We start from the raw sequence: 26,514 nt of genomic DNA, 5'->3' as shown, positions 1-26,514 counted from the left end.
ATCTTTAACACATATTTTTCATACAAATTCAAAGTGGGCAAGAGGCACTCCCTATATGATTTGAAATGAAATGGGCCAGGCGCAGAAAATGCAGGTCACCTATTAGAATTAACTTCAAACTTAACAACAAATAATCGTGGGACGTAAAACTGAAATATTTCATTGACTTGATTTTAACATCCATTTTCAGCACTAAGACTGTGAGACGTGAACCTGCAGTATAAGGTGTAATCCGACCCACTGTAATGCATTGAAATTTCAACACTCTCACATCAGGAATCGGATCCCGTGCACGTTACCCATTCTACCAGCGGGAACTCTTAACATGGCATTCTGTGTTATACATATTTATTGATTTCAATCCCTGATGCTCTCAGTTGCACCAACCGAGGATTAATCTGAGGATAGGATAAAACTAAATTCAATCATCGAACTGAGGATAATGTGTTACACCAACACAGATCTGAAGATAATTTCGGCAAATCATCAGATTAAGATAAATCGTCGAAAACGGGAGATTAATCCGCAATTAGCGTTCTGTAGCGAATCACAGCTGTGAGTTAGTTGTCACTGTGGTTATTTCAATCGTCCCTAAAGCAAGAAAGAATGATATTTGTCCTAATAATCTATCATTAACCACAGTGAAACGATTGAAAGAATGAAATTTGCATTACTTTATTATATTTATTTTGTATATTTACTGTAGTTTCTGAACTGAAAAAAAAAAATTAAATTTAGGTGGCCACCTAGTACAGATTGACACAGTAATTACTTACATTTATGAGTTTCCACCTTACTGTATGCCACTCTCTTGGGTTCAATTATATTTTATGGCATGCACGGTTCCATTCGTTCATTTAACAGACCAGTTGGCAATTTAAATCTTTATAATTTTTGCTTTATTGGAGTTGAATATGCTTTTGTTGATTAAATACTACAGGATTAAGCGTGAAAATAAATAAATTAAATAATCCGGAGCAGTAAATCAGAACAGTTAACAGTGTATGTCATAAACTAGAATTCTCCCATCCTTGCCCTAAATTTGTTGCACGTTCTACAAATTTTAACCAGATTCTAGAATAAAAACTTATTTTCTCGTGCACTGTTAATCGAAAACAGAAAGCTATTACGCTTGCAATATATATATATATATATATATATATATATATATATATATATATATATATATATATATATATATTTAATCCACCATATAGCCTATAAGTACTTGATGTTTATTGTTATAGTTATTTATTACTAATGTTAGCCTTATATGAGATTATGTGAATTTGTTTCATTACAAAAATACAAGGTTTTTCTGTTTCCTCTCACTTTCTTCGCTCCACTATTACCATCCGTCTCATTATCAGTCTTCCTTAAACACGATGCATAATTGTGGAACGTTAAATAAATCTCTCTCTCAGCGAATGCCTCTTCAGCAACTGTGCAGCAACTTTCGGAAATGTTGATGCATTTATTACGTTTACATTACTGTTTCTCACTTTGTATTCATTCCACAGATATTCGTATTCGTTATTAATCAGTACATTTTTCCACTAACCCTATAAATGCACGCAGTTACCTGGGTCATTATAACGATGACACAATATTATGAAAACAGAATAATTATTTCCCTTCCAGGTTAATAGGATATAAAGCATTTCTGGCTAATTAGAATTAACACATGTTATATTATCATTGTAAGTATATTTTTTTTCCAAATCACCGACGTTCGCGGAATGAAGTCATTGTTCTTCTTTGATTATATAGTATCGATTGCGTTTCACACAACTCTTATTATTCCAAATTTGTTACAGATATTGTAAATTGTTTCTATTTTGAATTCCTTTACACCAGACAATATTGCGTCACGAGTCCATCATTTCCAAAGAAATGTTATCATATAGCTTTTAATAATAAAGACCTAAGACGACTACATCAAAGTTGTGGATGACATTTTTAAACAAGCTAGTGCGAATATCCAATTGTTTACTTCACAAATCCAGTCAATAACGAATACGACATATAATACTATTTCTCTCAACATTCACGGAAATGGGTTTCTGAAATGTGAAGATAGCGGGAAAATTTCAAAAAACGGATGCTATCACTCTCTTTACAAATATCACAAGAGCTTTTAAAAACGCAAGTAGGGTCCAAAATACATTGAGAAAAGAAAGTTATGTTCAACTAAGTCAAAAATAAAGGTTTAAAAATACAGTGTTTGAAGAAGCAAATCCTTCTCTACGTGAAACAGAAATTTCAATTGGCAGAATTAAAAAAATCAACACATTAAATTTGGTTAAAGTACACTCAGAACGAACACCTTGATAGTAAAGCGCAAAATGTCGATGTATCTGCAATGAAAAGTTTTCAATGAATATTCTAATTTCTTTTTGCCTCTCGGACGGAAGGATAAATATATAAAGAAGTTTCAGTAATCGAAACTCCTTAAAAACTAGGTAAAATTATTATTTATTTATAGAATTGCATAATATCTTTAATTTGTTTATCTGAGACGGCAGACACATAAGTCCTAAATTTCACAAACTTTGTGGATGTTAGTTCTGCCAACGAAGTGAATTGATGGACAATATTATATCAACAAATAACTGATATATTATGTAATTCCACATAAATAATAAGACCAACAATAGTTTTCTCAAGAAGACAGCGAATTGACTGTAAGGATTTAATATTTAGATTTCTGAGCTTTCAGCATCTATAGCCATTTAGCTCGTCACGTTTGAAGGAATACGTCCCTTAGCAAGCACACTATACGAGGAAAGGGAAGGAAGAAAGGATTGCGGAAGGGAGGAAGCGACCTGGGACCTGTAAGTTAGGAACCATCCCGGCATTTGCCTAGTGTGAATGAGGAAAACTCAGGAAAACCTCATTCAGGGTGGCTGACCTCAAAAAGCGTTTTACACTTTTACGACAGTGTCCCCACCGGGAATCGAACCCGGAACCGCTCACACCGAACTGTAATTACAAACAACAATAATACGAATAAGCAAAAACCGAAATTAAGGCTAAGAAATACTCTGTCAAATTGTTCGTTAAAGAAAGAAGAATGCTACAATAAGAGATGTACACTCATGTTCAAAATTATTGTCGCATGTCTATAAATATGTTGTTGTAGGAATATAATTTGTTAACGAATTCGCCCGGTATTTCTTATAATGTTAGTATGTGCATAATCGGCAAAGACATGTATGTGGCAAATTTCATGTCAAAAGAGCAGTAAATAAGATCAATGGAACAAAAATAAAACTTTCCTATCTATTTAGCAACATTTAGTTTTAATCATTCTAATTTTCGTATTTATAATTCTTTTCTTATGAAATTTACCAAAAATATACATTCCCTGCTGTATAGTTGCAGGACTATGTCCATAAGAGTGGATACTATTATAGTGTGGGAATTATTAGCTATGCCCACCACCTGCAAACAATGGGTTTATAAATTTGAGTTTGTCCCGATGGTAGAACTTTCTTTGTCTTTCTGCGATGAGCTTTGGTAAGTCAAAAGTTTTCTGCAGAAGAAACACTTGTGATTCTTCAAAATACACTTTACGCGACGCAAAAAACAGTTCACACTATATTTATGCGACTAGTCCGCCCATTTAAGACATCTACACATAGCAGGCATGTTTTTATACTTTTCTCTTGGCTATTTTTTCTCCTCTGGCAATTTTTCTGCACAGACGTGGCAAATTTTTTGCGATCACATCGCAGATCGCGCCATGTTCTGCTATGGGGGAGTTTGTTACCCCTTACAGACTTGTTTGGTTGGTATTAGGCCTTGAACCCATGACCTGTGAACCAAGCTATGATACATAGATGCTAGTTAAACAATACCTGCAACGAAACATTAGGAGATTTTTCTTGACAAACACACATGCAAACATATAAAACAATGAAAAGTTTGGACTTACCATACAGCTTTGTGGAAACACAGGTTTATTGATGTACAAATTAATAATACTCAAAATTTGAGTAGACTTTTTAATATGCATTTAACATTTTTACTAGAAACACTACTTATTGCAATAGCACTTTTGTACCCAACAACTAGCACTTTTATTTTTGGTTAGTGATAAAAAAAAATAGTTTTATTCTTTTTAATAACTCTTTAGTTTCCTAAGAATAAAACCGAAAAGTGTTTTTAGTTTTATACTTTTAGTATACTGTTTAGTTTTTTTAACACACTGTTTTTATATTTTTCTTGTAGAGTATACTTTTTATGCATATGGCCGAAGAAAGTTTATGTTTGTGCTTTGTTTTATATATATATACATTTTTAAGTTTCACTGTGCCTGGGACAGTTTGTTTACATTTAGCACTAAAATATTTATATGTTAGGATGGTACAGTTTTATTATATTATATTTTAATTATGACACATATTGCTTTTTATATATTTTTGATTACTTAACTTTGTATAGTTATTGTATTGATACTTTTTGTTACGGGTTGACTTTTTACTGACCAACATCCTAATGACCGCTCAAGCCATTGGCTTTGGTTTTGTTTTTATACTAAAAAAGATGAGATCCTTTTTAAAATTTTTTGACCAAATGAATGTTAAATGGTTATAAACACTGCATAGCAGTGAGTTTAACAAACTTTAAGTTTGGCGTCTTATTTTTCATTTTTGGGATTTTTGTAACTTTGTGGCTATTTTTGTAGCTATATTTAGCTATGACCAGAAAAGCAATATTTTTTTTCAATTTTTAAAAGAATAAATGAATGTATATTAATAACTATAAAGATTACTACTAATAAAAATGAACACAAAAGTCAATTTATAAAAAAACAAATCAGATATAAGCTAACCTCTATATAGTGCAGAAATTTTGGATACAAAGTAAATTTTAATATCCTCCTAATTGGTCCCTTACAATAACCCCCCTTTTATATTTTGAATATCTTACACTTAAGAATTAAAAATATAAGCAAATTTACTCATTTAGATATGTATGACAATGAAATCATTGCCTACTCTAAGGATACAATATGATATAAAATAAAAAAATGTTTCTAAAAGTATAAATGATAATATTGAATATATGTTACTTTAATTTTTATTATGATATTGCTATGTTATGTACAATTTAACTTTATTACTTTTTTTTTTTACTTTTTGCTATTATAAGGCTTTAGCAAATAAGTATTTCTTTACTTAGTAACTGGATGTGCTAGCGTATACAAATTTTGATTGTTTATTATTATTATTATTATTATTATTATTATTGTGTACGGACCGGAATATAATAGAAGGAACTTTTTACTAATGCCTAAGAGTGCATTTGACTTGGGAAAATTTTTGCAAAATACAAGATTTTCCTTTTTGTATTTTATAGTTTTGTCCTATTGTTGAAATATTGTGCTTTTTTTGCATTTTTTCGTTGTTTTTTTGATACTTTTACGTAATTTTTTTGGTAAGCATTTTTTTAAGTTTTGGTAGACCAAATAGCTTTGCCACTTTTTTTGATGGTGACATTCCCATGTGGACTTCGTACGGGGCTAGACCCGTACTCAGATGTTTTGACATGTTTATGCATTTTTTACATACACTTAGATATATACTTAGGTCATTGTTTTTGTTTTTTATGGCAATATTTTTGTAACATTTGTACAGTATTTTTTACTGCAGTTTTTGTTATTTCTCCTTGTGGGTAATATGGTGTACTTAAGATTTAAATTTTGCATTTTCCTTTTTTTACGTTGCTGAATTAAACTGTGAAGCACGATTTGATAACACTACCTTTGCATTTGGGCATAATTTTAAGAATTTTTTAGCTTTTTGATTGCTGTATTGCTGGTGGCCTTTTTACAAGGATAGAGGCCTACTAGTTTTGAGAAAGCATTAAGGATTACAATAATATATTGCATTTTACCTATTTTTTGTACCACGGGCCCGCAGAAGTTAATTGAAATGAGGGTGTCTGGCTACTTTGGAATTATTGACTGCATTTTTTTAGTTGTATAATAGCTGGGTGCATTTGCTTTTTGACATATATTACAGTTTTTACAATATTTTTGCAGTTTTTTTAAGGCCAAACATAGTTCTTTTATTAATAACGGATACAGTTTGCTAGCGCTGAAGTGACCACGTTGGTCATGGTAGTACTCCAGTATAGGAGTTACAAGCATTTTGGGTATGCATATTTTAGTTTTTATATTATTTTTTTACATAATTTTTTATTAATTAAATGATATGAATGAAATTTACTGCTTACCTTTTGGGTTTGTGAGCCTTGTGAGAGCTGTGTTTTAATGTTTTTATAATATGGGTTTGATGTTTGAAGTTTTGGTAACATAGCTATTAGTTTTTGGATATTACACGAACAGCATTAGTTAGCGTTGCTATTGTTTTTCGAAGTATAGGTTGTTTAATTTTTACATTAACGCTACTGCTATTTAGATAGCGTGAAAAATAATCTGCTAAATTATTTTTTGATTTAATATGTTTAAATTTAAAACTGAAACATGACAAGGCGAAGGTCCACCTTATTAAACGCTTGCTTGTAAGTCTATACAGTAGTATAAATTTTAACTAGTGATGATTGGAACGTACTTTGAATTTTGATTTTAGAAGATAGTGTCTAAATTTTAAGACCCAATCAATAAGACTGGGTACACACATTATTAATTTTTGATACTTTTTAACCATTGTTTTCGCTTTATTTTTTGGAATGTGTACACACTGGGTACTGAGATGAGACTTTTTGTAGTTTATTATTTTTTACTTTTGGTGTTTTCTTAGTGTGTATACCGCTTTTAGGCGACACGTTTTGAGTTTGAAACACTGGAAGTTTTGTACTTTTTGGATTATGCATATTGAGGTGGGCCTTTTTAAACTTTATGTTTTGTATTTAATGATTTCGTGACCTGTTTTTGGGTGGTGGTCTATTATTTGAAGTTTTTTTTGCCAAAATTTTGTCCCTAGCGACGGTACTGTTTTTTCCCCTATTGTTATCACTTTGTGAACTGTTACCCCCACTTTTGTGTCTTTGTTAGGCCGGATTTTTTTACTTCTTGCGTTTTTTTTCTTTTTTATTATTATAAGCATTTTTTTGGGGGAAGCAAAACTTTTACTTTTTAAAGTATTTTCCCTTTTTTATTGGAAGGGTTAACTTCCCTTTTTTCTGTGTATTTTGAATTTTAGCAACCGAAACAAGCATATTATTTGTATTTTTTGGGCGTGCCGCAATTAAAACTTTACTTATCCAAACTGGGAGCTATTTTGCTAAAATTTTAATTAGTATGGCATTTTTAATTGGAGATTTAAGAGTGGCATTTTGGTGCAAAATTTTTAATAAAAATTTAGTTGATTTATGTAACCTTGGGTCAAATCTCTGTGTTAAGATATTAGCTTTGAATGTTGCTAGCTTGTCCTTGTTGAGGTGTTTTTCTTTGTTTTTTTTTAAAATTTTTTTTACGAAATTTTGATATGAATTTATAGTTTTTGATAACTCTGAACCATTGTAAACAGGTACTTCTTAATGACCGACTTATAAAAGCAAGCTTTTGGCTATCTAGTATTTTGATTATCTCAAAGTATGAGTCGAGATTTGCCAAATAGCTTGACGTTTGCGATTTATTTTTACTCCCTGTGTATATGGGTAGTTAGATTTTTATGCAGGAAAGCAGATTTTATGGCATTTAGCTTAGTCAAACTAACACAATTATTTGCCTTATTGTGTGTGACATGAGTTGCCTGACAAGGTACGCTGTTAGCGTTATTGCCACAATTTTTTGAGTTTTTGGGTTTGATTAAGACCATTTTATGTGATTGACTGTTTTGCGCAGAACAGACTGATAATTTTTTAATAACTAATTTTTTAGTTTTACGGGATAAGCAAGATTGAATACCGTTTAGTGAGGCCTCAATGTGTGTATAAAGCTTTTTCGCAGAATTATTTGTTTGTTTCACTACAGACCGTAATTGGCGGTCTACTTTACTATTACAATTTTTTTATTTTATTTTTTAGTGTTTGAGTGATTTAGTATTTTTTTGGAACCTTCTATTTTAAAGTATTTAGTTCCGTTTTTAGTTGTAATTGCATCTGGTACGTAACCTTTTTTTTACCCGACCTACTTTACTGCTAATTTTGTTTATTCGTGAATTTAAGGTAATGCATGCTCGTTTTAAGCGATTATTTATAGCGTTATTTTTTCGCCTGAATTTTTAAACTAATTTAGTGTAACTTTGCTTTTGTGACTTTTGCAAGCTTTTAGTAACCTCGTCTAGTCTATTTTTAAGTTTAGTATTATTTAACTAGTTTTGACTCCAGACTTTTTTTTAAACATTGAGTGGTTGATTTTAATTTAGCCTTGAATGACCGCTGGAATTTATTTATTACTCTACGGATTTGTTTTAATTTGATATTTCCGTCAACATTTTGCGTTACTGTCCTATTTTTTGCGCTGTTTTTTTACATTGAGGCCTTGTTTTTTAAAGTTATTTTTTACAAATTTGTTTATCATTTTTTACAGCATTAATTTAGTTTTTACCATAACAAGTAAATAGTTTTACTTTGATTTTACTAATAGCTATGTTGAAGATGCTTTTAGTATTTTCACTAATGCTAATTTTGGTTTGGTGAGTTTTTGATTCCCCCCTTTTATTTTGATTTTTAAAAATTTTAAACACATAGTAACTTTATACACAGTTAGCTAAAAGAAACACACACACACACACACACATATTAAATAACATACTAAACTTTTTTTTTTTAATCCAGAGAAAGATTTTTGTATTGCTTTTTGAATTTTCTTTTCTCCGTTTTTCTTGCTGCTTGTGTATGCAAACAAAATATGTATAAAAAAAATGGCCACTATAAAACAAGGAAAATTAGCACTATAAACAAAAATGTACCAAAACAGAACAATTACCTTTTGGAAGTTGGACTGGGACTGAAAAATATAGCGCTTCAATATACTGTATATTTTCACTCAGTCTAACGCACTTTTTTTTGGAGGGGGGTTTCGCTGTTTTTTGAAATGTAAGTATCGCTGTAACTTAGAAACAATAGCTGTTACCGTTAGTTACAATACTTTTTTTTTTTTTAAAGAAACGCATTTATGCATTAAATTTACCTTGAGCAAGTTGTGCTGAGACAGGAGAAATAGTTAGCCTTATACTGTGGGCGGTATTTTGTTTAAATAACTTTTTACATACATTTAAATAAGTCAAAGGTGTTTTGCATTACGCAATGGGCGCCAAAGTTGTATAGTTGCAGGACTATGTCCATAAGAGTGGATACTATTATAGTGTGGGAATTATCTGCTATGCCCACCACCTGCAAACAATGGGTTTATAAATTTGAGTTTGTTACCCCTTGCAGACTTGTTTGGTTGGTATTAGGCCTTGAACCAAGCTATGATACATAGATGCTAGTTAAACAATACCTGGAAAGAAACATTAGGAGATTTTTCTCGACGAACACACATGCAAACATATAAAACAAGGAAAAGCTTGAACTTACCATACAGCTTTGTGGAAACAGATGTATTGATGTAGTACACAAATTAATAATACTCAAGATTTAAATAGACTTTTTAATATGCATTTAGCCTTTTTACTAGAAACACTACACTAGAAACATTACTTATTGCAATAGCACTTTTGTACCCAACAACTAGCACTTTTATTATTTTTAGATACTGCGATATATATATATATATATATATTGTTTTATTCTTTTTCATAACTTTTTGGTTTCCTAAGAATAAAACCGAAAAGTGATTTTAGTTATATACTTTTAGTATACTGTTTAGTTTTTTAACACACTATTTTTATATTTTTCTTGTAGAGTATACTTTTTATGCATACGGCCGAAGAAAGTTTATGTTTGTGCGTTGTTTTTTTATATATACATTTTTTAGAGTTTTATTATTCCTGGGCCAGTTTGTTTGACATTTAGCACTAAAATATTTATATGTTAGGATGGTACAGTTTTATTATATTTTAATTATGACACCTATTGCTTTTTATATATTTTTGATTACTTAACTTTTTATAGTTATTGTATTGATAGTTTTTGTTACGGGTTGACTTTTTACTGACCAACATCCTAATGACCGCTCAAGCCATTGGCTTTGGTTTTGTTTTTATACTAAAAGAGATGAGATCCTTTTTAAAATTTTTTTCACCAAATGAATGTTAAATGGTTATAAACACTGCATAGCAGTGAGTTTAACAAACTTTAAGTTTGGCGTCTTATTTTTCATTTTTGGGATTTTTGTAACTTTGTGGCTATTTTTGTAGCTATATTTAGCTATGACCAGAAAAGCAATACCTTTTTTTTTAATTTTTAAAAGAATAGATAAATGTATATTAATAACTATAAAGACTACTACTAATAAAAATGATCACAAAACTAGATTTATATTAAAAAAAAAAAAAAAAAAAAAAAAAACAGATATAAGCTAGCATCTATATAGTGCAGGAATTTTGGATACAAATAAATTTTAATATCCTCCTAATTTGTCCCTTACACTGCTTATGCACATAGTATTAAAAGTACCCTGCAAAATCATTATCAAATTATATTCTTACAAGAAGACAGTTATACGACAATCATTTTGGACATGAGTGTAAGTAAGAACCGGTAACATAGTAATAAAAATGGTGCTGAAGATGTTCCCAGAAAGGAAAGAAGTATTCAATTAAAGTAACCAACAGGAGGCACAAGGTAAGTTAATCTTCGTTTCATACTTAAAACTTTGGTTGGTTAGACTGGAAATGAAATGAATTAAATCTCCTAGTTTTACTTCCCACAATATGTCTTTTAGGCCGAAGGAGGGGGATGACTGTGAAATAATAAAATAAATGAGGGAAGAAACGGGACAACTTCTTGAAAACCCAACGGACACGATATTGTTCTTCACCACAATCACGTGTGTGTAGAGTTCGAGCCAGGAGTCCCTCACACACACTTCCCACAACTAAGACACCATGCCCCCCTGGTTGATTAAGAGTTCAGCATACCTTTCAGGACCAAGGCTACGAGACGTGAGGCTACAACTTTATGTAGAATCCGACCAACGTGAGCTCCCACCGGAAATCAAACTAGGGTCTCCCAAGTGGACGTGAATACTAACCATATAGCCACGAAGTAGCTTACATTTAAGAACTTTTTTTAGCTGTTGTCAATTCAATGGTATTCAGGTTTTGTAAACAAAAACTGTACTTTTTGTCAACAAGCTTTTTATTTTGGTTTTTTTGCATAAAATTGTGTTCATCAATTATTTTAAATACTGAAACGTGTACATTAAATGGCTGTCTTATAAACAATTACATACAAAATAAAAATACACACCAAGGCAGGCATCTGTCTAAGTGCTGCACGCAATTCTTTTTTTAAGAACCAAATTTGGTAATATAGGTACATTATAGAATTTCTAATTAATATTTCATTAATGTATATTGGAAAAATAAAACTAAAGCTCCTTATAGCAATTCACGTAATTCTACACTAAACCTTTATTGAGATTCATAAAATGTATATACGCGTAAGTATTTAGCTAATGCTTTTTTGTATACTCCATTAGCATCAGCTGAGGACTAAATTATATTCATACGCAGAAATGTTATTTTTCTGCTTTGGTTGCTCGAAACTTCTCCAGTAAGATTCACTACCATTCCCTGTCAGCATTTTGTGGGCAGATTTTCGCTTACTTGCTTGAGAAGTTAATGAAATTTTTTACAGTAATGGCAATCCATATATTATTGGAAGTGCTGTACGTGTAAGCAGTGACCTTAATATAGTGAAAGACGTTTAATGTTTCCACATACATACGAGCCATTCTACAACAATATTTAATCTTTTTATTACATAAACTAAAGAAATTAAAAAGTGCTAAGAATATTTCAAATTATAAGGCAAGAGTTAACCAATTAAAAGTTTTAATTAAAGAGTAAAAGAAAAATTTGTTTTCTTGCCATTATACGACTAGTTAAACTAACTACGTTTGAGTACCTTGTTTCAATTTATAAGAAAAATTATTAGCAAATATCACAAATGACAACCGACACCTAATACTGAACCAATAAATTGAGAACACAACTTCTTTCATAACAAAATATAAAAAAGTGCATCATGTTTCAAAATGATCAGCACTTGAGTACCTTTACAGTAACCCTGCTTTAAGCAGCAGTATATACCATTTTTGCTTAAAAAATTAAATATCTTTCACACTGTGAAAATTTTGTCTTCTTTTGTTCAGTCTTCTACATTATGCAGTATACACATGCTTACATCTCACTCTTGGATGTCAATTTTTTTTTCTTGCACAAATTAAATTTTTAGCAGAGCACCCAGCAAATTTTTAGTAGATGCTACACATGTAACACATAGTGAGACCAGCTCCAGTCATGCTAATATTCGGTCCAGCCGAGAAAATCGAACTACCGCCACGTGTAGGGCCGAGGTTATCTCAATCGGCCGCTAGAATCTCTCTCTGCGTGTAGCCAGGAGGGGTAATCTCCATGGGAACCCCGTTGCTTTCGTAGGACTTGTTGTCTTCATTGTCTTGAGCAACTTTCAATAGTTCCTTCCTAGCTTCTCTGGCTTCCACCATGAAAACATTTTCCTTCTTTTCTTTCGAACCATATTCATCAATTCTGTTAAAGAAAGGAAATAAAGTTATTTTTTTAAAATTTAATACATAACACTCGAAGCTATATACATATATAAAAACCACTCCTTATGTTCATGATACTGAGATCAATTTACGAAAGTGGTACGGTATTAAAGACACACTGCCAGAGGTGGTGGTTTTCTATGGGGTATTGTCCATAGAATAGCTCCATATACAAGTACATATACCTTCTCTGTTTCTTCTTATTCTAACCAGTAATATATATATATATATATATATATATATACAAAATGTATTTGCTTTTCAAAATTTGATTGGGTATGAGGCGTTATTCCCACTTTTCGGCAAGTGTGACTCATGCAGAAAACATGCAGCAAAAAAACAAAACTATTATAAAAAAAAAACTTAAAAATATTGTCAACAACCAATATATTCAACATAATCCGCTTTTAACCACTTCAAAAAGACTTCCTTAGCTGTTATTCCACAACTGTACTCACAAAACCTGAAGCCAGGTCAACATTTCTCCCGACTTACATGCCCAGGCAGTTGAATAGGCGAGACAATGAACTCATGCCATACTATTATTGCACGCAACTCCAGTATTTTATTAAGCATATTAAATTTTAATCACAGTATTACTAGTTAATTTGTTTTGTTATTGTTACTTAAAAAGCTTTATATGGCTGTTTTGTAGTAAAAATAATACTTCTACTAGTGAACTACTTTGCGGAAAAGCGCATGAATGAGCACGTCAGCAACTAATTATTTACTTGAGTTATACAGGCTTTGATTTTGACTATTTAGAAGTAAGCCGAACACAGATAGTTATGGCGAGGTTCACCTATTTCAAGTTAAAAAGGTTCAAAGCTAACGGGTTTTTGCATGAAGAAAAAGTTCTCAAATTAATAAAGGATCAGACGTTTAGGCTTCACACACACAACTAATTCAAAGCTGAACGAAAACTAAACACCTCAAAAAGCTAAAGTAGACATCATATTATTCATTATAACTCTGGAAATATTACGGTAACGATTTCTGCGATATTACATTGTATAACGGTTTCAGCAATGATACATCGCCAAAATCGTTACACAAGTGTTAGTGATACAGGGGGAAGGGAGAGGGGTTGCAAAAAGATGTATACAATTTATTAGATAATCATGGCTGGTAATTACATTAAATTTCTTATATTTATTATTTTTCAGATAAGACAGAGAATGCTAAAAAGATTGGACGGAAATGGGCTACAGAATTTGATACAACCCATCAAGTAGACTAATAATTTATAGACATTTGTTGAAACTAGCTCCGTGTGTAATACGCAAAAGAGTGGTCGATCGGTCAGTGTTATTACCCAGGACCAAATAATAAAAGAAAGGGACAACTTCTCGTGAATTTACACATTTCTCGTAGATCTTTGGGGTGTCTGATGCAACTTTTAGGTTTGCAAATGTATCGGCCAAGATTACTTCACGGATTATTAGAGGATGACTCAGATCGCCGATTACAATTCCCCGAGGTACTGCTGAATGCAGAAAGCCAAGGCGATGGCATCATTCGGAAAGTATGTTGGTCAAACGAAGCGAATTTTAAACTTTTAGGTCTTGTTAATAGGCATTACGTAACAGAAAACTCTCAAGTAACATTTGAGCAACAACTCAATTAACCTGGGGTTACCGTTTGCGCGATCCTTTCATGTAAAGGGATCACTGTTTCTTTTTTAATGAAACTGTTACCTACGACTTGTATCTTAACATGCTACAGGACACTGTTATTATTCCACAATTATAGCAACTTGATAATGACTTCTATTTACAGCAAGATGGAGTTCCTCTCAACTATGCTGTAACAGTGTGCGAGTTTCCTGACAACGAATTATCCGATCGTTGGATAGGTCGACGAGGGAAACATGATTGGCCACTACGTTCACCAAACTTCACCCTAATGGACTTTCTTTTTTGAAGTGTTATCAAAGCTAAAGTATTTTCGAGTGAACCATGCACTACTGACGACATGACTAATTTCATAAGAGAAGCGTGCCAAGAAATTAACAATGATAAAAACCTTTGTACCAAAGTGTGCCTGAATGTAGAAACTAGACTGCAGAAATGTGTAAACACTGGGCCGGCACTTCGAGAACCTCAGGGATTGTACTAATTCTAATTCCTATATCACCCTGATTGTGACCTTATAAATAACTGCTAATAAATAAAACAAGAAATCTTATAATTGTATACCTACTTTTGCACCTCCCTGTATTTAGTGCTTTGGTCAGTTTTGTTTTATTTATACATGAAGAAATCCTATATATCCTTCCCATAGTTCTCATTTTGTCCACCATCTTATAAAGGTAACCAACAAAGTTCTGACGCTTTTTCACCCAGCACCTCCAAACATTCATATGTCACCTAAGACGTACCTCGAAGACCAAAAATAGTCCCCATCATCATCGACGACCTTCTGCCAACGTTTTGGAGGGCCATGGATTCCAGCGCGGTAGAACTTGGTGGCCCGTGAAGCGAAGAAGGTATCAAGTGCATTTTGCACCTCTATTAGGGATTTGAACTGGTGTTCTCTAAGGTGATTGTCCAAGGAATGGAACAGGTGATAATCGGACGGTGCAATGTCCGAGGAGTATGGCGGATGCAATACTGTTTCCCATCCAAGCCACAGAATGGTGTCCCGGATCATCCTAGCCACGTGGGGCTTAGCGTTTTCCTGCAACAAGAGGACCCCTTTGCGATTCAACAGTTTTGAGTTTTTCTTGAACACGGCTCCACTGCTGACAGTAGACAGTTGCATTGATACTCTGATCAGCTGGTAGCAGTTCCCGATGCACGATGCCGCCAGCAGTCCACCAAACACAGAGGAAGACCTTCTTCTGGTACAATCCTGGTTTCGGCTGTTTTGGAACCGGTTCTTGGGATGCAACCAATGACGACGGCGCCGTGGAGCTTCGTACAGGACTCACTTCTCATAACATGTCAAGACCCTGTCCAAAAATAGCTCCTTCCTCACACGAGACAGCAAAAAAACACAGATGTCTGCTCGCGTTGCATTTTGGCTCGGAGACAAATCATGTGGGACCCAACTTGTAGTATTTCTCAAGTTAATGAGGTGCTGCCGAATGGTTTCTCTACTCACACTGAATTGTAGTTCCAGTTTCTCACATGTCTGGCCACTGTTCGCCTCAACTGCTGCCTGAAGATCTTCATTTTGTACATGTGTTGGTCTTCCGGCACGTGGTGCGTCTTCGAGTGTTTCGACACCGTCCTTAAACTTGTTAAACCACCGCTGCACTGTCTGCGTAGTCACGACACCCTCACCAAAGACCTGGCATATTTTCCGCTCCGCTGCAGCGGTGTTTGACCCCACTTTGAACTCGTACAGCATACACGCCCTTATGACGCTCTGTAGAGGTCACATTTTCACTCGGTCCTTACGCAAGTTCACGGTGTAACTGAACTGCCACAACCAGGTACGGTAGTATGTTGCATATACCCACATCAACTGACATTCGCTTTATCTTCATTCGCATTCAAGTCACGGTGTGAGGGTCGTTTGAACACAGACTTCCACAAAAAGCGACGGAACTTTCTTGGTTACCTTTATAAATCTATTTGATTTATTCGAAAATTTCTTATAAAGTTAAATAAATATATTACAAACAGAAACGAACTGAAAACTACGATGCTGCAATAATTGGAAGGAAGGATAGTTGCATATGAACATTGCTTTCCAGCATCACTCAATATCTCTTTAAAAGAAATAGTTAAGGATCTATAAAAGTATCAACTACAGAACCTGAAGGGAACAATTGACCTGATGATAACGAGTCTTAGTACAGCCGTTCTCTGACGAGAAGACACACGCATCATTAACAAGCGTGTTATCATGTGATACAAGTGTAATCATATTTCAAATGTCCATGGCTGCTGTTCTTTTTCTCTAAGAGTAAGATCCGAACGTAAAATCATCTCCTTGTAAGAAATTAGCACCTTTCAGTTTAAACATGAACTCATCTCATGTCCATGATGAAACTCTCCGTCTTACTGAAACTAGGCGGAGAACTAAAATAGCTAGGGAATATTAGTATCTTAAATGCGTAAGAGAAATTGCTGAAAAGTAAACACATAATAAATAAATTAATTAATTCACTTCATCTTTGAGCGAATTCCACTTCAAGAATTATGGACATCAAAATTCATTTAGTTTAATTCAAAACGTGGGATTAATATGAACTAAGTGACGTAGACAAAGTGTTGTATGTTGGATCTGGTGAAAAAAAAAAAAAAAAAAAAAAAAGACTGAAAACCAAGTACATTTGTCTTTCATATCTATCATGCTATTTACCTGTCATATATCACAGCATGTAAACCAAGTTGCTTCAAATGAGTAATGGTGCCCTTATCATTATTGTCGTCACCCCAACAAAAGAGAACAAGGCCAGTATTCAGCACAGTGGATACCTGAGATGGGTCCCGCAAGATGTCTTCTGTATGCACATTTATACCCTAAAGACAAAGATAAGGGATTACGTTAGATAAATACGTAAATACCAGTAAAACAACTTTACTTACAACGAGTGAACAAGAGATTTCACGAAAATTCCTCTTCCAACAGTTTCATGTGTTTAAATTATGAACATTATTCCAAGAGTTCAGAGGGAAGCTTATCGTTAGAAATATTTAAATTTATTTGAGATTCTTACTTTCATTTTTTAAATTTATACATATTTTATAAGGAAGCAATTGGCTGGTACGGATAACATCTAATACTAGAAAATTTAAAGAAACACAGAATAGTTTATTTTATAGATTGATGTAACAACGATTTTAATCTGATTAATCACTAGGTGGAAGTAAGTATTACTTTTTTTTTTTTTTTTTAATTAAATGTCTCATGGATATGAGTTTGACTGGAAATTTCAGACTCAGAGCCTACTAAGATGAGTTCTGGAGTAAAGATTTATTTTTAACTTTTCTTATTCTTCTCTGACCAGTTTGATTCGGTCTGTGCAATTTCTACCTCCGATGATCAGAACATACACTTTTTACATTTTCTGACGAGTTGGACGTACCATGTTTAGAATTGCGAAAAATTATTACATCAGGGTGTCTACTAAAATTCCAAAATGAAATTTCGTGACTTTTTCGTGACCTTTTCTTTACCAAACCATAAAATTTCGTAACATTCTCAAGAGCGAATTTGGGTGCAAATTAGACCGAATTTTCATGCATGCGATAGAAGAATGCTTTGCTTGCGATTTAGTAGCGTCTAAAGCCCATCATAAAGACAGTTTTGGTGGTGAATTTTGACGTTTTATAGAACAAAATTTTCCAGTCTGTGCTTATATTTGTACAGATAAAAAAAATTCATAACCCAAAAGCTAAATTTCTTGACTTTCATGACCGTTTTCTGATTTCGTGACTTTCGTGACCGATAGACACCCTGTACATTTGCCCGATTAATTAGAAGTTACACAAGAGCTTATATTTCGTAAATTATTTTAGTGTAACAAAGATGATCTAACTGCCTACAGGTTGTACACACAATTATTATAGAATTTAAATTCTCTTTCGTCCTAATTTCAATTACTTAATTTTAAATTATGTGTCATGTCCCCAACATGACTGCAATTTTGAGGAAATTACCCTACAAGAATTTATAAAATCAATCTGGATATTGGGTGTTTCTTTAGGATGGACACATGCCCCTGATAACAAACCAAATTTAAAGATGTAAAATATACGATATAAGTGTTATTTTTTACAGTTATAATAAATGATAGCAGAAAAATGAAATATTTGGACATTTAGAAGTATCAAAATAATGAAACTGAACAGTGAGATATGGAAAACAGTGTTCTTAAAACCAATGCTTTTAAAATCTTATATTATCTCGCTTCTTCATATAAAGAATGACATTAACTTCGAATGCTAGTCATGAGATAATCCTCTAAATTACTAAAGCAAACCCAATTTTGTTGAATTCCTCCACACATACTATATACACACTGATACATATATATTTTCTATTTACTAAATACAATGGACTTGACTGATATGAAATGAAAGTATTTTAATCCGGTATTCTAATAAGCACTCTTATTATTTACCTTATAGAGAGAAGAATATATATTCTTAAATAAAATTTAAAGTGATAATTGTTCAATTTAATCCACCGCAATTAACTAATTAAATAAGTAAATCCGTTAACAAATAAATCGAAATAAAAAGTGCTTTTTGATCCTCTACCCTCTTTCTAAGGACGAGGTGACTGTGTGATTTTAAGACTACCAACATGGAGAATTTTGTCAAATGTGGAATCACAGTAAGCGCTACACGACAGATAATTGGGGATCTGGACATTATAGGAGTAGTGGTCACTGTTAATACGTATAAATCAAGTACTGTGGTTTCCGTCAATGCTCAAGGCATTAATAAGTAAAATTCGTGTAAAACAGAAGGGCGTTCTCACAAACGAATACCAACATGAGATGAATTGGTTCATTTAGTTGAGTTCAATGGCCTTTTCGGCACCGAGGTTATGCGAGGGAAAGACCTATAATTTAAACCTACAGTGTGATTCGAATTGCACTCCTGCCGAATCAGTTTCTGGATCGAAATTACGAAAGCTAACTAATTCACTCTATGGCCTATGGAACCCGAAGGTTGAATGCCGCGTTCACAAAAGCTCTAAATTGATTTGCTGTCCTTAGCCAACTGGATTCGGTTTCTACTTTGTTTTCCTATTGCTGCGAGATCCATCTTAATATTGTTCTCCCACGTGCGCCTAGGTCTTCCTAATGGTTGTTTTCCAACTGAACTTGCAGTTATAAATTATGAAAGCTAACACTTTAATTTCGAAGCAGCTTACAAAATATAGGATCATTAGGATTTTCTTGAATATAACAGACACCACCGTAATGTTTTAATTTCAAGGATATAGGATCATTAGGATTTTCTTGAATATAACAGACACCACCGTCATATGTTTTAATTTCAAGGATCTCCCTCTGGAATCGAACCGTGACACCAAGGCGTGAGCGTTAGCCACGACATTTGTCTCTTGATACTAAGTGAAAACACTTTTGAAAGTTATCTGTGTTGTAAATATAAAAAGAATTTCTTCCATTAAGGTGACAGAAAATATGACATAAATCTCAAATGCATGCATGTACACACAGAAAACCTCTAGCCTTACGGATCATGTGCAATCTTTTACGTCTCTATGAAAGACACTATATTGTACTCAAATGGTATTATATTTACTCACCAAAAGACCAGAACTAAGAGCGAAGTATACAGCCATTGGAATTGTATGCGTACGACCATCATGATATTGTGGATATTTCGTAGTAATACCTTGTGTTAAGAACATGACAGGATACTTGTTCTGTTTTAAACGAATCCTGAAATTTAAAAAATAATATTAACTATTATATGAAACATCCGAAAACGTAATGTTCTTACACTTACACTGCATATATCATATGCAAACACACGATTGAAAGAATACTCGAATTAGCATGGATTATAAGCACAACACGAACGAAATCTTAATATTTCTGGGCCACTGCATTTTTCTTCAAATTTCACACATCGTATACTAAGCATCAGAGTGCAATAAATAACACCGTTTCAAAAGTACTGTAACGTTCTTTTACTTGTATATAGGCGCATACCACACTTTCCCTTTATATATAACGCACCATGAGTGATACTGCCATCGATGCTTCCAAGAAAATACAGGGTGAGCATAAAGTCTTGCTCTGTTACAAAAATTTATTACAGAAGAACCGTTTGACATAGTAATGTAAATACTGCTCAATTACATAGGTTAGTATTACAAGTTTTTTTAAAGACCACTTACGTTACTTCTGTTACTGATGGTCGATTTGCTTTTGTGATACCACTGCACGCACTGCGCTTTCTCCTGCTTCGATGCCATTTCGCCAACTAACCCGCGCGCGCCAAGTAACGTACCGCGTCACTCTTGGGTAGCACTAGTGCCATCTATTGGTCTTAGAAAAAACTTATAATACTAACCTATGTAACGGACCAGAATTTACATTATTCTGTCCAACGGTTATTCCGTAATAAATTTTTGTAATCAGGGCAAGACTTTATGCTCACAGTGTACAGTAATTTCAATTTTTCACTAGAAGCCTAACTCATTACCTGTCAAAATTACTCACAATAAATTTTTGATCATTGCCTCATTGATAATAAGTGCGATGATTTAGAAGCAATTAATATTTTTCAGGGCTTAGGTTCTTTACAAAGGCCTGTCCCATTTTCAGGACCTTGGCAATCCCACTAGTTATGACACTTTATGAATATTATGCAAGTTACAATTAGGTTATGCCAATGTCCCACAAATGGGACGTTGCAGAAAAAATACATTTAACACTTACTCAAGATAAATAATAAATAAATAAAAAATAAAATAAAATAAAAAACTGAAGACGTTATGTTCCACTTCTCCTTTGAACTATAAATATTTATACCGACGTAGTTAGATTTAATAAAAACCTGTTGCTAATTCAAATTCTTAAGATCAAATGATAACATTCAGCAGTACAAGAAACATGTGGTAATAAATCAATTATAAACTTAAATGACAACCAACAATGCTAAATAATTTTCCTCTGTATATCAACATCCAGCAAGACAACAACACATACACCCACTGTTATTAATCATGAAAATAAAATATAAATGTCCCAACAAAAAACAATGGTAGATAATGAGTTAAGACTTTTAAATTCTGTCTAACAATGTGTCGTAGTGGGTCTTAAAGTAGTAAAAAGAAAACTGCATGTTAGTCACGGACTTTCGCTCTGAATTACAATGTAATTCTACCTATTATGAATAAAATTTCTGACATTGTTAATTAAAAGAAAAATCTAGAAGTTTTATAGATAGAATAATTCAAAATATGTACGTATGTATGTGGAAAAATAACATATCAATATACTTACATGGAGCAGATATCGGGATGGAAACACGAGAACACAATTTTTCGATTGCCACCATACTGCAATACTGTTTTCAAAACAATATCAAGATATGTGTTCAGATCAAATGGATGGTATAATTCATATGTTCCGTCCTACAAAAAATACGAAATAATATTAGATTTTTCTTTTTACAGAATTCAACTACGTTTTAACTCTTAACATTACGCATCAATTAAATGCTTCTCTTAGCTTTTAAGAACAAGAACTATATTACTACGCGATCTATCAACAGGAACATAAATTCATAATGATAACTAAACCGTAATTAATAAATGAAAGAGTACATTACCCCACATCTCTATACCAAAAACACATGAATAAGAGGCACTAAACTACACAGTTGTTTAGACTCATAGAAAACGGTTCTCTATGAAGTCTTACATTTTATATGGACTTTATTATGGTATGATCTAAATGATCGGTTTTGAGGTACTGTGTAATGAATAATTTAAAAAAAGAAAGGAAGAAATTTTAACTTATAAAACACTGAAGTAATAATAATGAATACGTTTTAATCAGCGGCAGTGGAATTGAGCTTGATGTAAACTAATCAGCACGTGGTACATTATTGCCAAACATCGAGTGAGAAAGAAAATCAACTTTCAGTGGCCAACTGTTGTGATAAAAGTTTTCATCTTAATGAGAGCGTAAAACACATTAAAACAAGAGGGACATACCTAACATTACTATATCTTATATGAATGACATAATTGTATGTCAGTTTGATTCAAATGTTCTAGTGATAAGGAAATCGATATAAGACAAAACAAAGTTGGTTCGAGTTGGTACGCCATTTCTAATCACGTTCCGGTTTAGATTTCTCCGACAATAAAACATGCATACCATAAACTAAGTTTACTAGCTTCTTTACCAATGAATTGAAGGGGACTTCACACATAGGAAACTCATGCGTCATGCAATCAATACATGATCGGATGCGTCACGTAATTTCATCACATCGGTGACAAAGAAGGAGAGTGTAAGTGGGTTAGCGCCCCCTTGCTGACAACGCCTGCTCCTAGTGGCGCTGTTTTTTTTTTTTCTTTTGGAGGGAAGGGGCGTTCAGGTATGCCTGTTTCGTTGCCAGATATTATGTAACAAAATATCAATGAGGATTTTAATACAAATATGGGGGCCGACACAAACCCCGCAGGATCGGCGCCCATGCTCTAAGACATGTTGTAATATAAAACTATCATTTTCGATATAAAAAAAAAACATTGCTTCCCCTTCCCCAAACAATTCTTCGCCTCTTTGTTTATTCCTGCAAGAAATTGAAGTTGCACCATCACTGGTATACGCTTTAAAATTTGTGTTCTTTAATTAAATTATGTCGTAAATACATAATTCTGCTTACTGCACGTTTACAAACTACATGATGTTTCTAACTGTATTATCCCACCCAGTTTCACCTCCATTATCTGGTTGATATTGTACACTTAAAAAAAAAAAACTTACTTTCAACTGCATTGTCCACTTGATTTCGATGTTAAAGCCAACTTCTTGATCCAACGTCTCCAAAGCACGCTGAAGGGTTGGGAATGGTTGGTGGTCTTCAAGATCATCGTTGACGAATTTCTGAGTCATGTTTTTGCCTTCCTCAATGTGGTACACCTAGAAATCACAATATAAATTACAACAGGAAATAACATTATACTGTTAATCTAGGCAAATTAAGCAAACATCAAGATCACAAAAATTTACAGGCTTCGCCAGTAGAGTAATTATATTCTGCAAGTTCCACAAGAAGTAATAAAGATACATTTATTCATGTGTCCTCCCCACTGATCTCGTCGTTAGGGCGTGCATCTTGGATGCACAAGGTTCTGGGTTCAATTTCCGGTGGTAGAGCACACAAATTTGATCGCATTACGGTGGTTCGGATTCCACTTCTGTAGATCCGTATCCCATATAGCCTCGGTGCTCAAAAAAGACGCGGAATTTCAACAAATACACTAAGTTTTACATATTCATGTTTATAACACGAAAGTTTAACATTACTTTAATAAAAAAAAGTACGCGAAGTAAGTCGCTGCAATTTAAAACACATACAAGATTTTCGAATACTGCACGAACACTAATGAATATGTGCTTTTTAAAAAGAAATGTTACAGTTTGTATCATCTAATATTTGTTTTGATTCATTAATACACGAAAATGTATCCATGCTAGTTTAAACCTTCATATTTGTGAAGCATTTTAGCAAACAGTTTATTATCATTAACTTAGTGCATTAGTGAAAAGAAACATAACGTTAAATATTAAGTAAAATTAACATGCGATTACAGAACACAAAACCGACACATTGCATTCGTATTATTTATCAAAATACTATCCCTAATATACAATAATATATAATACTGTCCCTAATATACGTCGTCCCTACTTGGTTTTAAATAAGAGTGGCTAGATACGGATAGTAGCTACTACAAAAGTCAAGGTCTACATATATGCCACATTTGGCCAAAATCTGATATGTCAATGGAAAGTACGTTCTAAATTTGAATTCTCTTAACTTTCAAACTAAAAGAGCGTGTTGTACAATATTTAATATCTGTACTAAGGAGTAACAAGGTCCGTGTTGAACATTAACAACTGGTATTCAGTTATTACTTATTTCTTCGCAACCATTTATTGCCTGGAGCTGAACTGATATTCATTAAAATAAATAAATAAATAAAAAATAAAAAAACTAAACGTTCCTAGTCCTATTAATGAGTAAAAGTCAAAAGAGAGCAGAAATAAACTACACCAAACTGAATAATATCTATATTAAACTATACATAACCAGTTTAACTATTTACTTAACGTAGCTAAGCGGCTAGCAAGTAGAGTCGGGTAAGTAGCCACTTCCTTGCCCATGTGGTTCATAAAATTATATGAAAACTTGTATCTCGATTAAAGAAATACAAAATGATAATTTTAAATTAAATTTCCATTATGGTGGGATGAAATTTGAAATAAATCACAAAACGACCTTAGCTCGAAAAGTTTAACTCATTCCTAGAAAGACGATTCATTCGGGATCAAATGAATATTACAAGACAAAAAAAAACTTTTTAAAAAAATCTTACATTAGTTTAAGAAAAAGGAAAAGAAAGGCATTTGATTTTGCTTTCTGTCTGCATACGCTATCCGCAAAATTTAATCATTCAGTACTAAAATGATTTGTTTTTGTTCTTGTTATTGTAGTTGCCAAATAAACTAGACTAACATTGACAAATAATTTGAGTAATAAACATACTCACTGAATAAGTTAATCTGTAAACCTTTCATACCAAGCATTCCGTGTAATTAATGGCAGTTAGAACTACATTTTTTTCCTATTTTATTTTATATTTTTTTAAGATTTTGCCACGAAAATCGAATTTACTTGTTTAAAACACTCGTGAAATACATGAACTAGTAAAAATAACAAGATAAACAGACTTCAACTCTACTTTTAAAAGAAATATCTGCAGCTCAAATGTGTAGCAAGAGAATACGCTGCAAAATTAGTCACTCATTAATACAAAAAGAGCTACGCAGTAATAAGGGAGCTCATTAACATGCAATTGTTTGATAAGCAGGCTTGAAATACGCAAAGTAAAAACAGCGCCTGAATCATTTAGGAAGTAAGATAATAGTATATTTAGCATTTATTATGAGGGGGAAAAAACCTTTGCTAAGGATGCTTGTATTAAAATAGTCAGCAGTTACAACCATGGTTACAATACACTATTATACATAAATCCAGTAAACAAGTACAAAAGAACGTTTAAAAAAGTAGCTTTACAAGAAAGTCGCAGACAAGAATACTATGAACAAACACATAAAAACAATATCATCATTTGGTCTCGGGACGAAAAAAAGAAAGAAAAAAAAGTTTCACATTGTGAAAGTATGGTAGACGCAAAAACTATCAGGATTCAATATTGGAACCGGACGAAGTAGACCTATCGGAATAAGATTGAAGATGAAACCTGCACTTGGGAAAATAAGTCAATTTTGGTTAATACGAATCAATATTCAAACCGCAACTTGTACTGGTTTTTATACTTCCGGTTTCAACAGAAGAACACGAACTCAGATGGAACATATTCTTTGATCCTGAATTCGTATTTAAAAAAAAAAAAAAAAAAAGTTTTACTTCTACTACCGTTTTAAATATGGGAATCAATATTGGAACCGGAAGTGGTAATGGCTTTCTGCCACTTTCTGTTTCGATAGATAGATAAGAGTGGAAAGAAAATCTGTTCTTGAGACACTAAATTCATATTTAAAAAACCTGTAACCATTTCTTCTGTATGGTTTGGGACCGGAAATCGCAGTTTTCTACCAGTTTCGTTTGAACAAGAGCACTGAGGTTGAAGATGACTTATTCTTGACACACTAAATCCATATTACATACTCATTTCTACCACTTCTGGTTTCAATAGAGAAATAAGAGTGGATATGGAACTTTTCTCGGGATGCTGAATCGATTACAAGTTATTCTTCTAGCTAATAAGATTGAATTGAGAGTTTAGTGACTCTTTCAGCAGTGTGGCTATATGAGACGTGCACCTACAGCTTAACATGGGATTCGAAACACATGAGCTTCCGCCAGGAATCGAATCCGAGTTTCCCGCGTCTTTGACGCGTAATGAATGCTTCTCGCTACTATTAATGTCTTTGCTCTATGGGAATTAACGCTGAAACGGAAATAGTTTATCTCTACCACTTACGGTTTGAATTAAAGGGTTATAAGGGAGAAGATCCAACCTCATTCTTGAGACTGAATTCATATCAGAAATCCGTTTCTCAGTATGTCTGACCATTTATACTCTGACAAGACACAGAGGCAGACGGACACACTCGCTCTATGAAGCTTCCCATACTTATGCATAGCATA

General features: G+C 33.1%; 1 protein-coding gene across 4 annotated transcripts in view; it reads right to left on the bottom strand.

The window, feature by feature from the left end:
* Positions 1-11,202: 11,202 nt before the first annotated feature.
* LOC145671884 (glycerophosphocholine phosphodiesterase GPCPD1-like) overlaps positions 11,203-26,514 on the bottom strand; it is a 161,754-nt gene continuing 146,442 nt past the window's right edge. For all 4 annotated transcript variants that reach the window (XM_081741113.1, XM_081741121.1, XM_081741116.1 and 1 more), the window contains 5 exons: positions 23,100-23,255; positions 21,603-21,733; positions 19,895-20,030; positions 16,970-17,130; positions 11,203-12,635 (listed from right to left, as the gene is read on the bottom strand). In XM_081741113.1, coding sequence (XP_081597239.1) covers positions 12,449-12,635; positions 16,970-17,130; positions 19,895-20,030; positions 21,603-21,733; positions 23,100-23,255 — 771 coding nt within the window. In that variant the 3' untranslated portion in view covers positions 11,203-12,448. The remainder of the gene's footprint in view (positions 12,636-16,969; positions 17,131-19,894; positions 20,031-21,602; positions 21,734-23,099; positions 23,256-26,514) is intronic.

Source organism: Thermobia domestica, chromosome 2, assembly GCF_964235325.1.
Source record: "Thermobia domestica chromosome 2, izTheDome1.hap1.1, whole genome shotgun sequence".
Classification (NCBI taxonomy): Eukaryota; Metazoa; Arthropoda; class Insecta; order Zygentoma; family Lepismatidae; genus Thermobia; species Thermobia domestica.
This window is presented reverse-complemented; position numbering and strand designations above follow the sequence as displayed.